Here is a 16905-nt window from a genome sequence, read left to right as displayed (position 1 = left end):
TTAATTAATTGAATAATCAAGAGATCCTTGCCAAGGGGAGCTGTGTGCATGCACCCAGAACTCTGGAAGGTGTCCAGATAGGATGATAGCTCAGTGGACTTGAAGCTTACTAGAAGTGACTGTCCATGATCAGCTGTGAATCTGATCACTGTTCCCAGCAATACAATGAACCAAGACAATTCAGAAGGATTTCTAATGGAAAATGCTCTCCACCTCCAGAGAAAGACCTGATGGAGCCTGAATGCAGAACAAAGCATACTATTTTTCACTATATTTTCTTCGTGGGATTTCTTGTTTGTTTGTTTGAGGAGTCTTCTTCCACAACCTGACCAAAGTGGAATTATGTTTTTACATGATCACACATGGATAATCTAGAATCTAGATCAAATTACTTATCATCTCAGGGAAAGGAGAGGGGAGAAGTTAGAACTCATAACTTTGGAAAATGAATGTTAAAACACAAAACTGGTAAAAATATTATAGATACACCTATAAAAATTAAAAATTGTTCTGGAGTCAGTAGAGCTGGGTCTAATTCTAACTCAAATACTCTTTGGGGATCAATTTTCTCCTCTGTAAAATAAGGTCCCTTCCAGCTTTTGGTGCCCAGCACAACAGATAGGATGGTGCTGGACTTGGACTCGAGAACATGGGTTCAAATCTTGCCTCAGACCCCAGGTAAGTTACTTAAACTTCTGTGCCTAAGTTTCCTCATGTATAAAATGAGAGAATTGGGCCCAATAGCCCTAGCGTTTTTTTACCTCCAAAACTAAAATAACTGAAAGTTAAGTGATTTTCCCAGGGTCACACAGTTTGTGTGTGTCAGAGGCAGAATGTAAGCCAAGGCCATCCTAACTCAGAAGTCCAATCTCTGTTCCCTATGAAATGCTGCTTATCAAATTAAATATTACTTAAAAAAAACAAACTGGGGTGGTGGTGGTGGTAGCAGCTGGATAACTCAGTGGACTGAGAGCCAGGCCTAGAGATGGGAGGTTCTGGGTTCAAATCTGGCCTCAGACACGTCTCAATTGTGTGACCCTGGGCAAGTCACTTCTTAGAATTAGGAAAGGAGCTCTCAGGAAGGCCCAGCACCTTCTCCTCCCCTGCCCTCTCCTGGCTGTCATACCTTTGCCCGAAGAGACACAATTCGAGACAAGAGGCCAATCAGAATGTCCGTGTAGACGCTTCTCTCGTGGGCCTCATCAATGATGACCACTTTGTACTTGGAGAGTAAGAAGTCCTAGGGAAGAGACAGGAGACAAAATATCAGAGTGGGTATTGGGCTCACAAGAAGGGAGGCCCTCCTCCTCCCTCTAACCCCAGGACCATCTTCCTGGCTCAGCAATAGGCCACCATGACATCCCTCATCAATCCATCAATCAATAAACATTTATTACTAGCCTACTATGCTGCATGTGTAGGACAGTTACAAGCTTTTACCATTTTTATCCAAACTATAAAACTGAAGTGATTAAAACTTATTGAAAACATTTAATTTTAATAATAATAAATATTTGAGACGAACACAGCACTTTCTCAAAAGGGGATCTTTGTGCACTTTCTGCCCTGGGTTCAAATCCCACCTCCAACAATAACCGTGTGACCCAGGGCAAGGAACCTCCTTCTTTGCCTTAGTATATTCCTCTATAAAATGAGGGGTTGGGGGCAACTGGGTGGCTCAGTGGATTGAGAGTCAGGTCTAGAGCCGGGAGGTCCTGGGTTCAAATCTGACCTCAGACACTTCCCAGCTGTGTGACTCTGGGCAAGTCACTTGACCCCCATTGCCCACCCTTACCACTCTTCCACCTAGGAGCCAATACACAGAAGGGTTTAAAAAAAAATAAAAATAATTAAAAAAATAAAATGAGGGGTTGGACTTAAAGGCCTCTCTAGTCCCTTCCAGCTGCAAACACAACTGTTAGATCTTGTGATTCTCTGACCAATGAGCGGAGCAGAGAGATTATTCTCATTTGGTAGAAAAAAATGAAGGCCCAAAAGTTAAGAAGGCCTGGTCCTGACATGGTTATAGCAGTGAGCAGGCCTGGAGATGGGCTCAAATCTCTGGATAGGAAATAACCATGGAGTGAAGCCCAGGTCTTCTGCTCTGCTGAGGACACAAGAGGCTAGACAGACTATCCCAGGAGAACAAAGGGAACAGGGAGGTCTCCCAAAATGAATAATTTTGATAATAATACTACTGATGGCAAAATATGGGCATTTCTATAGCACTTTAAAGTTTCTGGAGTTATTTATATTCATTGGTTCATCTGAACGTCATAACTATGGGAGGATATTATTATCTCCATTTTATAGGTGAGCAAACTGGGACTCAGAAGAGGTTAGGTAATTTGCTCCATGTGCCACAGCTGGGGCTATACAGGTTGGAGTTGGGATTCGAACCCAGGTGTTCCTGACTCCAAGAGGAATGATCTATTGGTCCAGGTTAAGGCCAGATTGAACAATATTCTTGATGGTGGGCAACAGCAATAGACGTCCATGCCTAGAATCTGGCACTCAGAATGGAGGAAGAAAGTAGGATCTCAGCCAAGTACACAACATTCATGCCTCCAGATATAAGCTGGGCTCTAGAACCTAGCAATAATCTTATGCCAAAGAACTCTGTACCCATACAACCATGCTAGGAGTCGCTGGTCACTTACGATCTCAGAAAAACACCTTCTACGACATGGGGAGGTGTAACACCATTCTTTTTGAAAGAATTCCCATGGGAAACAACTAAGAGGCATCTTCTTGGGCACAACCCCCTCTCCCCCAGCTCAGTAATTCCTCTCCCCCATATAGAGCTCTCAAGAATTTAATTCAATTTAAAAGGCATTTATTAGTAGACTGAAATCCAGGTCTAGAGACAGGAGGTTCTGGATTCAAATCTGGACTCAGAGACTTCCTAGCTATGTGATCCTGGGAAATTCATTTGATTCCCATTATCTAGCCCTGACCACTCTTCTGCCCTGGAACCAATACAGAGTACTGATTCTAAGACAGAAGTAAGGGTTAAGTTAAAAAAAAAATTTTTTTTTAAAACACTTATTAGGTGCCTCATGTGTGCTGAGCACAAGCACAGACAGACAGAAATGAGACATTTCCTGCCCTCTCGAAACTCACATTCTCCTGTAAGGATATAACATGCACACACCAGGCAAGAACTCTGTATAAAAGTGAATTCTCCCCCACATCAGGAGACGGGACAGATGATGAGCAGCCTACCTTCTGGATCTCTCGGAGTAAGACTCCATCTGTCATGAACTTGACTTTGGTGTCCTCTGTCACATTCCCTTCATAGCGGATTTGATAGGAAACCACCCTGCATGAGAAACCCCCATATTCACCAGTCAGCAGAGCCCACGGGCAATCATGTCTCCCAAGGAAAACAGTGGAGTTTAAAGCCATGTTACACCCACGGCCCTCAGACTGAAGTCAGAAGGTCTTTAGCTCACAGCCAGCTAGAGAGCCCCAAATGTCACTCAAAAATCCTCTCCAAGAAGCCCTCAGTCTCGGCTGTTGTGTAGCTTTCTAGCTCTCTCTCACTTCAGGTGTGTCTCTCCCATATCTCCCTGTGGAGGGCAAAAGCCCTCCTTTAGGTCTGAGGTAGGAAACAATGGACTGCCTCAATGGGGGCAGGTTCCCTCCCTGCTGGACATCTTCAAGCAGAGACTGAAACCCCATTGGCTGGATGTGTCATGATGGCGATTCTTATTCGGGTCTCCATCTAAAAAGGGCCTCTTGGGGCCCTGACAATTTTAGAATTCTGGGCAGTGGCTTCTGCCTGAAGTCTTCCATAGATGAGAGATGCACTTCTCTTCAACATTAGGAAAATACATCTACCTCTTGCTCCTGATCCAGGCCCTGAGGATCACAGAGTAAGTCTAACCTCTCTTCCACATGACAGCCCCTTAAATCTTTAAAAGTTATCACTCCTTCCCAGCTGTGTGACCCTGGGTAAGTCACTTGACCCCCCCACTGCCTAGCCCTTACCGCTCTTCTGCCTTGGAGCCAATACATAGTATTGACTCCAAGATGGAAGGTGAGAGTGTTAAAAAAAAAAAAAGTTATCACTCCTTCCTGCCCCCCCCACCCCCCCAACCTTCCCTTCTCTAGACCAAACACCCCTGGCTCCTTCAACCAATCCGTGTATAGCCCGTCCTTTGCCACCTGGTTATTCAATAAGTCATCAATGACCTTTTTAAACTGTGTACCCAGATCTGGGCACCATCCTCAAGATGTGGCTTAAGCAAAGTGTCCAGTGAAACTATTGGTTTCTTGTTCCGAGCAGTTATGCCTCAGCTAATGCAGCTCAACATTCAGTTAGTTTTTCTGACTTCCATACTACTGGTTGGGGCATCTCATCATGCTATAAACTGGATTGAAGAAATCCATGACCCTCGCTGTCAGCGGCTTAGCCTGGTGCCAAGCCCAGAGCAGGGCTGGATCACCTATGTTAATGCCATGAGAACTTAGACAGGCCACGAACTAGAGACAGCTTCCTAAGTTTTCTCATAATAGAAAAGGGATCCAGAAGAACCAGGCTCTGATCTCCTTCCACACCCCCACACCCCTCATCCCAATGCTCCTGTGTAAAGGGAACCCCTTCCTCAGGGTCGTGAACTTTCTGCTCATCCAAACCAGCCTATTAGCATGGCTGGAACACTCCAAACAGAGGTCACAGGTTAAGAACCCTAGGATCATGTCCCAGAACTGAGGGTTACGGGTCCAGGTCAGAGAGACTTTGATTGGTTCCTGAGATGTGATAAACCAGCACAGAGAAAGACTAAAAAATGAGACCATAGAGGAGATGGGGTGCTTCTCTGGAGGTCTTTAGCTGGGGGTCTTTCTTTGATTTGGTGTTGGTGGCTCAGGTGGAAGATACTCTTGTGGCCTGGTAAGATTAGGGTGGTAGGCTGGGAAATATTTTTCTATTTCCTTCCCTCCTTATTTCTTTCTTAGACTCCATTTATATTAAAATTAAACTCTTAAAAGCTACTATCATCCTTGTGACTTATGGGTTAATTATTTTATTTTATTTATTTATTTTTTTAATGGCCCTTACCTTCCATCTTGGAGTCAATACTGTGTATTGGTTCCGAGGCAGAAGAGTGGTAAGGGCTAGGCAATGGGGGTCAAGTGACTTGCCCAGGGTCACACAGCTCAGAAGTGTCTGAGGACAGATTTGAACCTAGGACCTCCCGTCTCTAGGCCTGGCTCTCAATCCACTGAGCTATCCAGCTGCCCCCTTAATTATTTTATAAACAGTGACCATGACAATCTTTTTTAAACTAATATTATATTTCCAAAACAATTTCTAAATATTACATTTAGCATATTACATTTGGCATAATATTAATTTTTGATATTACACTCCTACAAAGCCAAGAAGGACCTGAGCTTTCTCTCTCACCTTTGGGAAAGATTCATTTCCTTGGCCACTCGCTGGGACATGGCCACAGCAGCCACTCGGCGAGGCTCAGTAATACCGATGAGGCCACTGCTGCTCAGTGAGAAAGAAAGAATTGGTTTTTAGCTGATCTTCTCTCTTTTTCTGTGTGTGTGTGTGTGTTTGTGTGTGTGTGTGTCCTTTTGTCTGTCTGTCTGTCTCCACTCTCTCTCCCTCCTCCCCTCACCCCTCTCAAACTCCAACCTTCCATCTTAAGAGTCAATAATAAGTATTAGTTCTAAGGCATAAGAGTGATGAGGGCGCAGTTAGGAAGTGTCTGAGGCTACATTTGAACCCAGGACCACCTGTCTATAAGTCTGGATCTCTATCCACTGAGTCACCTAGCTGCCCCTGGTCTCTTTTCTTTAGCAAACATGGTGAGTATTCCATAAATGATACAAAATATAGCTTTCTTCATTATGCCTATGTAGCATGACAATGGCAAATGAGAGACCCCAGGGATTTCCTTGTCTCTCAGTCAATTAAGAAATAAGTCCTTATTGAGTGCCAACCATATGCCAGGAACTAGAGCTATAGAAACAAAAATGACACAGTTCCTGCCTTCAAGGGGGCTTAAATTCTGGTAGTAAGTGATACAGAATTAAAAGATAAGCGGCTGTACCCTTTAAGCCTTACCCACTAAGCCATCCCTGGCAAGGACAGGCTATTATCCCAGAAATCTGGGGTCTATGGGTCCCACCCAGGAACAAATTCTCTCTGTGGGAATCTGTCTACAGTGAAAGAAAGACTTCCTGAAGAACCCGAGGGACCCATCAATACACAAAAGGCTAGAGATGCCCTGTGAAAGTGTTATCTAGCATTTACCTGCTATACCCAGCTTCATACAGAAACTGGGGCACCTGGGTGGTCTTCCCACTCCCCGTCTCACCACACACGATGACAGTGGGGTTCTCAGAGACAGCCTCCATGATCACTTGCTCTTCTGAAAGAATGGGGAGCCTGAGCCGGGCTTCCTGCCAAAGAAACAAGAGCCATCGACATCTTGAGAAGTACCTCTCTGGAGTTAGGGGGCTCTGAGGCCACTAGGCCAAAGCCCCTTCATTTAGAAGATGAGGAAACCAAGGACATAAAAGTCATGGGAATCATATGTTTATACATATTGGAGAGAGATTCTGGAAGCCAATGAGTCCAACTCCTCCATCTGACAGATGAGGAAACTGAGGCACAAAGAAATTAAATTACATTACAATGCCCTGAAATCATCTAAGTTTTTCTGACTCCAAGTTCTCCTGCTTACCTATAATGCCCCACTGCCTCCGCTGTTCTTACATGGTGCTGGCTCCCTTGAGGGTCTTCTCCTGAGCAAGAACTGGACAGACTTTATTCCATCCATAATATATCCTAGCTTCATCCCCCCCAACTGACATTTTCCAAGCCAGGACCCAAACAGTAGAGACAAACCCCCACTTTAAGGAAAGAAAGACACCAAACTGCTGAATTTGAGTTGGTAAAGCAAATAAATCAAATGACAATCTTTTGCCTGGAAAAAGGATGCTTTAATCTGCAAACAGGGACTCCACTGGTAGGCAGGGTAAATATGCAATATGGTACTGGCTTTGGAATCAGAGGATCTGAGTTTAAATCCTGCTTCTGTCTGCCCTCTCTGAGGCTCAGTTTCCCCATATGTAAAATGAAGGGTTTGAAAAGATGACTTTATATAGTCTTCCTTAACTTTAGAAGTAAAATGTTAGAAACTAAAGCTAATCAAAGATCAATCAGAAAAAAAGAAATTTATTCCAAAACTATAGATGTAACTGAGAAAAGAAGATCTATTTTGCAAAAACATTATTTTCTTTCTTTACTTATTTTCCAGAAAATCATCATTTCCCCCCCTCAAAATGAAAAATGCCTACCAGTCCCCTACTCTAGGAATTCCAGGACATAGGCCTTGGTCTTTCTATTATTGGACTAGTTGGAGAGAATGATAGAATTTCAGAATTGGAAGGAACTTGGGCTTCCACATAATTCAAATTCAACCCATTTTGGAAAAATTACTTAGGCATAAAGAATGGTATCATAAAAGAGGGGAGCATGGAAAAATTGCCTGTCAGATCTATGGATAAGAAAAGAGCTTTATGATATAAGAGACTGAGGGGATCACAAAAAATAAAATAATTTTGGAAATTTTAAAGGTTTTGTACAAACATAACTAATGTAGCCAAAATGAGAAGGAAAGAAGGAAAATTGGGAGTGGGGGGTGGAATTTTACAGAAAGTTTCTTTGATAAATGCCTCATTTTTCAAATATATAGGAAACTGAGTCAAATATACAAAAAGAAGAGCCATTCCCCAGGGAATAAATGGTTAAAGGATATGTACAGTTTTCAAAAGTAGAAATTAAAGCTATCAATGGTCACATGAAAAAATGCTCTAAATAACTACTGATTAGAGAAATGCAAATTAAAACAACTCTAAGGTACCACCTCGCACCTATCAAATTAGCTAACATGACAGAAAAGGAAAATAATAAATGCTAAAGGGGATGTGGAAAAATAGGGACACGTGCATTGCTGGTGTAGCTATGATTTGGTCCAACCATAATGGAGAACAATTTGGAACTTTGCCCACAGGATTATAAAACTGTGCATACTTTGATCCAGCAATATCACTACTGGGTCTGTATCCTAAAGAAAAAATTTTTAAAGGGAAATTTGTATAAAATTTGGTTTTGCACAAAAATCTAGTATTTGTACAAAAATACTTATAGCAGAAACTTTTGTGGAAGCAAAGAATTTAAAATTAATAGGTTATTCATTAATTGGAGAATGGCAAACAAGTTGTGATTTATGATTGTGATAGACTATAAGAAATGATGAGGGTGATGGTTTCAAGAAAACCTAGGAAGTTTCATATGAACTGATGCAAAGTGAAGTGGGCAGAACCACATCCTATACACAGCAATATTGTACAATGTATCAGCTGTGAAAGACTTGGCTATTCTGATCCATGTCCAAAGGACTCAGGCTAAAAAATGCTATCCACCTCCAGAGAGAGAACTGATGACATCTAAATGCAGTCTGAAATGTAATTTTTTCACTTTTCTTATTTTTCTTTTTTTTTGGGGGGGAGGGGCATCATGATGAATGTAGAAACCTGTTTTGTATAACTTCATATGTATAACTGATATCATATGGCTTGTTTTATCAATGGGGGTATAAAGATTAAAAATAATAAAGGCTGAGATAAATATATAGATTAGTATTTTAATTAAAGCCATGCTGATAGATAAAGTTATTAGACCACGCGCTTGTAAGAATTCAAAACTGCCGCCCCAGCCATTATTACCTCCCGTCTCTTCCTGAGTCTGCTGGCCAAGAGCCACTCCCCCCTAACCCAGGAGATTTAAACTGTTCTCTGCGTGGTGACATACGTGTCCCTACGCCCAAAGAACAGGAAATGGAAACCCGTTGGACCACGGGAAATGTAGCTTGATAATTTCCACGTGTCCATAGAAAATACAAATATATACTTAAAGATGGCATCTCCCAAATTTCATTCTTACAGGGGAGAGAGGAATGGAGAAAATTAAGAACTCAAATTTTTTTTAGTGTTAAAATTTTTTTATGTAATTGGCTAATATTCAATGAAATAAAATTTTTTAATTTTTTTTAAAGTAAAATAAACTGAATCCATTCTCCTATAACATACCCACCCCGTGGGTATCTCTATTAAGTCTTATCTCTTTAGATTCTTATGGTGCATTAATTAAGAGGGGCATCTCTTCAGGACATGATGGTCCATCTTCACTATACATGGTCAGTTCACCAATGTATCCATTTGTCTATCCATCCATCCTGTTTGTACGTACCTGTTTGCCTACTATCTCCCCAATGTACTGTTATCTCCTTGAGAGCAAGAATTATTTTTCTGTCCTTCTTTGCATCCCCAAAACATGGCCTGATATATAGTAGGCACTTAATGTTTACTGATGTCTATGTGGTCCTAAAGGTAAGAACCAAGAGGGACTGATGAAGGCTGTAAGGATGCTCAATGTCAAGAAAAACCTAACTTATCCCCAAATGGAATAGACAGCCTGTGCTCCCCGTCCCTGTATGCCTTTAATGAGAGGCTAGATGGCTACTTATCGATTATGAAGTAGTAGAGATGCTTTTTAAGGGAAGGTCCCTTCAAGATCTGAAATTCTGGGACTCTCAGAATCTATCTCTGACACTTAATAGCTGTATTAAGTTGACATGGGTAAATCACTTCACCTTTGAGCTTGCTGCCTTGTGATAAAATGGAGATAATAAAATACTGGAGTACCTGCATCATGGGGTAACATTAGAAGGTCAAACTGAGATAGCCTATGTAAAGTACTTTACATAATTTAGTATGAGAGAGCAGCTGGGTGGCTCAGTGGGTTAAGAACCAGGCCTAGAGACGAGAGGTCTTGAGTTCAAATCTGGCCTCAGACACTTCCTAGTTGTGTGATCCTGGGCAAGTCCCTTAACCCCCACTGCCTAGGCCTTACCACTCTTTGGCCCTGGAAGTAATACATAGTATTGCTTCTAAGACAGACAGAAAAGGCTTAAAAAAAAAAACAAAACAAAGAATTTAGCATGGTCTATAAATGCCAGATGGCATTATTATGATGATTAGGTTTTTTTGGTATTTGTAGTGTTATTGTGGTTGCCACCTCACTACCTAGGAAGGGTTCTATTCCTTCGGCATATGCCAGCTATGCTAGAGGAAGAGACTGAGAGTTATGTCAGGGAAACCTTCCACAGAATTCTTGTGAATCCCAATTTGGCCACATTAAATACACCTAAGCTCTCTTGTTTCTAGACAATGGTACTACACAGCTCCTCTCCTTTTGCCATGAAGGAAAGTGCCCTAGTAATGATTGCTTGCCATCCAATTCCATCCAAATCAGGTTAACAGTCATTTACTAAGGGTCTATGATGTGGGCCCTTAATAAATATGTTAGGTAGCAAGATGTCCAAAGGAGAGAGGGCTGACTTGGGAAATCAGAAAAAACTCCCTTGCCTGGGACACTCATTAGCTGTTTGACCATGGACAAGGCAATTCCCCTCTCAGCCTCAGTTTCCTCATCTGTAAAAGAAGACAAAGACCAGCACCTACACTGCAGGAGGGTTATGAAGACCAAAGGAGAGAACCCGGGAAGGACTTTGCAAACCTTCCGTTTAGGCTCCCTAAACCAGCACCAGCACCACTGAGACAGTCTCCAAATAGGAGCATAGCATTAGGGCTACAAACAGCCTTGGAGACCATCTCATCGGATGCATTCATTTCATTGAGGAGTGGAATGGGCAGAGACAAACCTGAACCTCAGGAGAACGGTCCACTGGGATGAAAACAGCCGGTTTTGCAGATGGCTCTTGGGAAGCTGGGGAAGGCAGTGCCAAGGCAGGGGCAGGCTGACTGCCCAAGAGAGAAATTGGGTCCTTAGCCACAGGCTTGGCAGGCTTCAAATCCACTGTCGTCTCTGGCTTTCCACTAACTACGGCTGGGGCCGGGGCTTCGATGGCCTCTGCCTCACTCTCCATCTCAGCTTCACTGGACGACTCAGACTCCTCTTCTGACGGATGTCTTTGTCTTTTCCTTCGAGCCCCACTGAGGCTACTAATCTTCTCCGGAGCCCTGGGTCCAGTCTCTTCTGTCTTCCTAGAGGGGCAAGTGTGTATATCACATAGGTCAAAAGACAGCAAGATGAACTTGGGAGTTAGAAAAGAGACCTAAATTCAAATCCTGCCTCATACAGTACTAGCTATATAGTTGATATACTGTATAACTCTAGTGTGAGTGCAATGACTCTGCCTCCAGCTGTTAGACCAGGATGGTCCTATAGGCCAGGGTGATCACTGAAATATCCCCTAGTAGAGCACTCACACATATTAAAAACAAACAACCCCCCCCCTTAACAGTTTGACAGTGTGTATGTTTATCCATAGAAACAGCATTTATGCAGAAGTTTAAGAAAATTAAATAAAACTGGGCGCAGCTTTATTATTATTAATAATAAAATTATCAATAGTATTTATATTTTTATAATGATCAAAAAGCTAATTATAACAATTAATAACTGACATTTATTAGGGCCTAATTACAGATAGTGCAGCATATTGGGCAAAGCATCAGGCCTGGAGTCTGGAAACCCAGGTCTAAATCCTGCCTTAAACCCTGGCTATCTGTGTAACTCTGGGCAAGACTGCTTGGTGGCACAGTGGTAGAGAGGTCACTGGGTCTGGAATCAGGAAGATCTGAGTTCAAATCCAGATTCAGACACTTACTAGCTGTGTGAATCACTTCACTTCTGTTTGCCTGCTTCTTCAACTATAAAATGGGGATAATACTAACACCCACCATATGGGGTTAGTAGGAAGATCAGATGAAATATTTGTAAAGTGCTCTGTAAGCTTGAAAGCACCCACAGACAACACCTGCTATCCTTATTAAGCCATCTAGCCTCCCTAATCACAAGCATTTATTAAGTTTTTACTCCATGGCAGGTACTGTCTATTTCCTTAACTGTAAAATGAAAACTATCAATTCACAGTGTGGTTGTGAGACTTGATGGAAAAGTGCTTTGCAATACTCTAGGAAACAAGCTAATATAATCCATGATAAGGAAATGGAGGCTGATGAGAACATAAGAAAAGGAAATGATTGTCCCAGGGTCACACAGCTAGTGAATTCAAACCCAAGCCCCACATGAGTCCAAGGCCAGCATTCTTTTCATCACCTCTGAAACTACTTCTCAAATTTACAGAAAAGTGTAATCACATACATATAGCAAAATACATGTATGCCCAGACAGTTTCCAAATCATACATATACCTACACTCATACAATTAAATGTCTGCACATATTTCCCAACACGATTCCCTTGGGAAGTTTTCCCTTTTAGCATCTGCCAATAAACTCAACTAAGTGAGCAATGAGAGAACCCTGAAGCCAGGCTCGAGACCCACACTCCAACTCGAAAGTGGCTCTCCCAAAGGGCAGCAGCACGGCCTGGGCCAGGGGGCACCTCACCTTTTCCTGCAGTACATTCGCTCACCAGTCCCGAGTTTGGAGGTGGTATACAGAAGCCGCATTTCGGCCTCAGAAGCCTGGACTTCACTCAATTTCTGCAGTAATTCTACTCGCTGGAGGGGAAGAGGGAAGAGAAGAAGGTGTCACACACATAGGGCTACTGTCCTCTACCTTTTCAGGAGATGGAGAAAGAAAAAAAGAGACTTCAGATGAGAACTTCTGAGAGATGGTCAGGGAAATGTTCAATCTCTTGTCTGTGAACCTTTGGATGAAGGGAGACAGCCAAGGTTGGGGATGACTCTCCTTCTAGGAAGGATTGGAAGATGGCTGGCTACCCAGGCTCTTTGAAGAGATCACTCTGGGGCGGGAGGAGGACCAGAGCTGCCACCACTAGTCCTGTTCCCAGAGGCAAGGGGCTGATTCTCAAGTCTCATGGGCAAAACCTACTAATTCAAGATAATCACAGCTAAGGAACTGTTAAGGGTCACTAGGGAAGTATACATTCATTCATTCACTAGATAATTCATTTAGTCATTGAGTCACTGTGTTCAGTTACCAAATCTTTCATTGATTCATTAATTATTCCACTCATTCACTGAATCATTCATTCATCCACTCACTGGATCATTGCATTCATTCATCCATCCATCCATCCATCCATCCATCCAAAAATTTATTAACCTATTAATCACCTACCAACGACAAAGAATCACCCTGCTGGGATACAAAATTAATAAATACTGTTCTCATCCTGCCTGCTACTCATCAAGAAGTTGCTGGGAGTGAGTCTAAAGATGAGCTTATATTCTTTTGTTCAATTTGTTCACTGATTCTGATTCAATTTTTAAAAAACAAACCTTTACCTTCTGTACTAAGTATCTGTTCCAAGGCAGAAGAGCAGTAAAGGCTAGGCAATAGGGGTTAAGTGACTTGCCCAGAGTCACACAGATAGGAAGTGTCTGAGGCTGCATTTGAACTTAAGACCTTCCATCTCTATGCATTGCTCTCAATCCACTTAGCCAGCTAGCTGCCCCCTCTTATTCAATATTTATTGATGCAAACTTTTTTAATTATTCAAGTCTATCAATAAAAATGTTGTCAAGCATTCATCTTCACTGCATGTTTATATATACACACTCATATATGCACATATTATACACATACATATATGAATTATATGCACACAGTATTGTACGCAGAATAAAATATTTGCATAATGGACATTTAAAAAGATGAAATAAACATTATTTTAAATTTATTCAACTACAAAAAGCTATATTATCCAACTGTGTCATCAATGTACAAAATATGAATTAAAAAATCAATATTAAGTATTGATTCCAAGGCAGAAAAGTGGTAAAGGGGGGCAGCTGGTCAGTGGATTGAAAGCCAGGCCCAGAGATGGGAGGTCCTGGGTTCAAATGTGGCCTTAGACACTTCCTAGCTGTGTGACCTTGGGCCTAGCCTTTACTGCTCTTCTGCCTTACAATCAAAACACAGTATTGATTCTAAGATGAAAGGTGAGATTTTTTTTTTTTAATGATAATTTCTTTAAAGAGTGGTAAAGGCTAGACAATGGAGGTTAAATGACTTGTGTCACAGCTACAGAATATGAAATATTAAAATAAATAATAGCAGGACAGTGACTTGCCCCAGGACTGTTCTACATGAAAGCCATTAAAATGGACAAGAACAAGATTTAGCATTTTAAGGACTGTGAAGGGCCCTCACTGGAAAGGGGCATGGTGGCCACCTTACCCCTAAACAATGCATTCAATGAGGACCCAGCCACCTCTTTCCTGAAGCTGCATGAAGGCACCCCTTCCACTGATGGGTCATGTCATACCTCACTCTTTTTTCTCTTTTGCTCCAACACTTTCTGCAGGAGCTTCTTCTCTTTCTTGGTAAGGGGTTTCTTCTCCTTCTTGGTGGTAGGGATAGGCTTCTTCTTCTTCTCCCTGCGTCCAGGCAGGACCAGTGCATTGCTCTCATCCACTCCTTTCAATAGGTCCCTGTCTGGAAGGATATACGTGCCTTAGTCCTCATAGCTTATGTAGGCCTCAGATGGAGCTGTCCAGCTTAAGACAACTGCAGAATGGCAAGGGCTCCAGAGTCTGATTTTACCCCAGGAAACCAGAGGATATAGACAGCAAAGGCTCATAAAGAAGGGGAGAATTTTACTCAAGGAAGAACCAATTGTCTGATTGTACAAGGATGACCTCATTTCCCTCTTTTGACAGGGCAGGGGGACTAATTAGATGGACAAGGAAAAACTAATTGGTGAAACAAGGAAAGGCAATAGATGTTACCTGATCAAGAGGAGTTCAGTCTAAGGAATACTAGATTTGTACTCAGGACTTAAGAGTCCAACCTCAGCACTGTCACTCACAAGCCCACACCATCTCTGGCCTCAGTTTCCTCATCTGTAAAATGACATGGTCATATTGATGATCTCTGAGATGTCTTCTAGCTCCAAGCCTAGGGTCCTACAATTCCAGGGTCTCCTCCAGCTCTGAGAGTCTGTGATTATAGGAATTGTTCTGACAGGTATTAGATTGGCTGAGAAGGAGGTGACTAGTTCACAATCCAAAGAGCTAGTGATAACAATCCTCACTCATCCCTCTTATTTCTGTAAGGCTTCAAGATGGACAAAACACAAAATGGGGGAAAAAAAACAACAACAGTCAACTGAGTGAAGAGAGAGAGAGAGAGAGAGAGAGAGAGAGAGAGAGAGAGAGAGAGCGAGCGCGCAAGTTATCTATATCCCATTTCACAGATTAGCAAACTGAGGCTCAGAGACTTGGGGAACTCAAATCCTTTATTCCCATTTTACAGATGAGCAAACTGAGGTTCAGAGAAGGGAAGACAGTTACGGAACACAGCTCCTTCATACCCATTTTATAGATGAATAAGCCCAAGCGAAGAGAGAGGGGATTTAGGGCACACAGCTGCTTTGTGCCCATTTCACAGATAAGTAAACTGAGGCGAGGAGCAGGGAAGGCACATTTAGGGAGCCCTTACCGTCCAGCTCCAACTCCACCTGGACGCCCGGCCTCTTAGGCTCAGGCCCCGGGGGCGGCTGCTGCTGCCGCCCTTTGATATTATAGCGTCGGCGCAGCCTCCCCATGGCGCCGGCTCCCGGACACGCAGCCCCGGTAGTGACTGTAGAAGAAGCGGCTACAAGTAGCCACGGAGACCACTCACGTGCGGCGGCGCCAGACTCAGAACGCACGAGACTTCCGCCTGCTGCTCTCGCGAGAGCCGCCGAGAGAGGAAGGGGTGGGGCTTGAACTCATTGGATGGAAATTGACGAGAGAGGGAGGGCAGAGGGAAAGAGCGTCTAGGACTGGAGGCGGGGATGGGAACGGAAACGGTAACCTGAGGCTTGTGGAAATGGAGGGCTGAGGCTCTGAGGCTCCATACCTTGTCTAAGCTGGAAAAGGGGGACAAGAAGGGACCAGGGTAGGTGGTGGAGTGGGGAGCAGGCACACTAGGCGCCTTTGGTGGGTTAATACTGTGTAGGCAATGTAGGTCTAGGCAATGAAGGTTAAGTGACTTGTCCAAGATCACACATCTAAGACGTATCTGAGGCCATATTTGAGCCCAGGACCTCCTGTCTCTAGGCCCGCCTTTCCAGATACTAAACAATCTAGCTGTCATCTACCTGATTAGTTTTTGTTGTCTTTCCGGACCCCATCTGGTTTGTTGTTGTTGTTTTGGTAAAGATACCGAAGGTATTTGCCATTTCCTTCTCCATCTCATTTTACACGTCAAGAAACTGAGGCTAAAAGGGTTAAATGACTTGCCCGGGAATCACACACTTACTAAGCGTCTGAGACTAGATTTGAACTCGGGTCTGCATGATTCCTGGCCTGGCACACTACTATGCCATCTAGCTCCCTAGCCTGCCACATAGTAGGCACATAATAAATGTTAATTGCTTGATTGATTGGTTATCTTTTGACCCAGCTATTTCTTATATTCTATATGTTCAAAAGAATTTATAGTGGCTCTCTCTGTAGTGGCAAAGAATTGGAAACTGAGGAGTTGTCCATCACTTGGGGAATGAATGAACAATTTGGTATATGGTTGTAATGTAATACTATTGCATCATAAAGAACAATGAACAGGATGAGTTCAGAAAAACCTGGAAAGACTGATATGAACTGATGCAAAGTGAAGTGAGCAGAATCAGGAGAACAGTTTTTACAGTAATAGAAATATTATATGATGATCAACTATGAAGGACTAAACCATTATCAGCAAAGCAAATTTCCAAATAACCACAGGGACTCATCATGAAAATGCTCTTTCCAGCCAACAAAAGAACTTATAATCTGATTGCAGGTCAAAGCATAACCATTTTCCACTTTATTTCCTTCATCAGATTTTTATTGTATGTGTCTTCTATCACAACATGAGTAATATGGAAATATATAT

The 16905-nt window shown here is 42.7% G+C and overlaps 1 protein-coding gene across 1 annotated transcript in view; it reads right to left on the bottom strand.

The window, feature by feature from the left end:
• DHX37 (DEAH-box helicase 37) overlaps positions 1-15674 on the bottom strand; it is a 35926-nt gene extending 20252 nt beyond the window's left edge. The window contains exons 1-8 of the mRNA XM_044658736.1: positions 15487-15674; positions 14312-14481; positions 12466-12578; positions 10752-11094; positions 6275-6423; positions 5414-5506; positions 3226-3322; positions 1127-1240 (exon numbers count right to left, since the gene is read on the bottom strand). Of these exons, the coding sequence (XP_044514671.1) occupies positions 1127-1240; positions 3226-3322; positions 5414-5506; positions 6275-6423; positions 10752-11094; positions 12466-12578; positions 14312-14481; positions 15487-15592 (1185 nt within the window). The 5' untranslated portion in view covers positions 15593-15674. The remainder of the gene's footprint in view (positions 1-1126; positions 1241-3225; positions 3323-5413; positions 5507-6274; positions 6424-10751; positions 11095-12465; positions 12579-14311; positions 14482-15486) is intronic.
• Between the last annotated feature and the right edge of the window lie 1231 nt (positions 15675-16905).

Source organism: Gracilinanus agilis, chromosome 1 (genome assembly GCF_016433145.1).
Source record: "Gracilinanus agilis isolate LMUSP501 chromosome 1, AgileGrace, whole genome shotgun sequence".
NCBI lineage: Eukaryota > Metazoa > Chordata > Mammalia > Didelphimorphia > Didelphidae > Gracilinanus > Gracilinanus agilis.
This window is presented reverse-complemented; position numbering and strand designations above follow the sequence as displayed.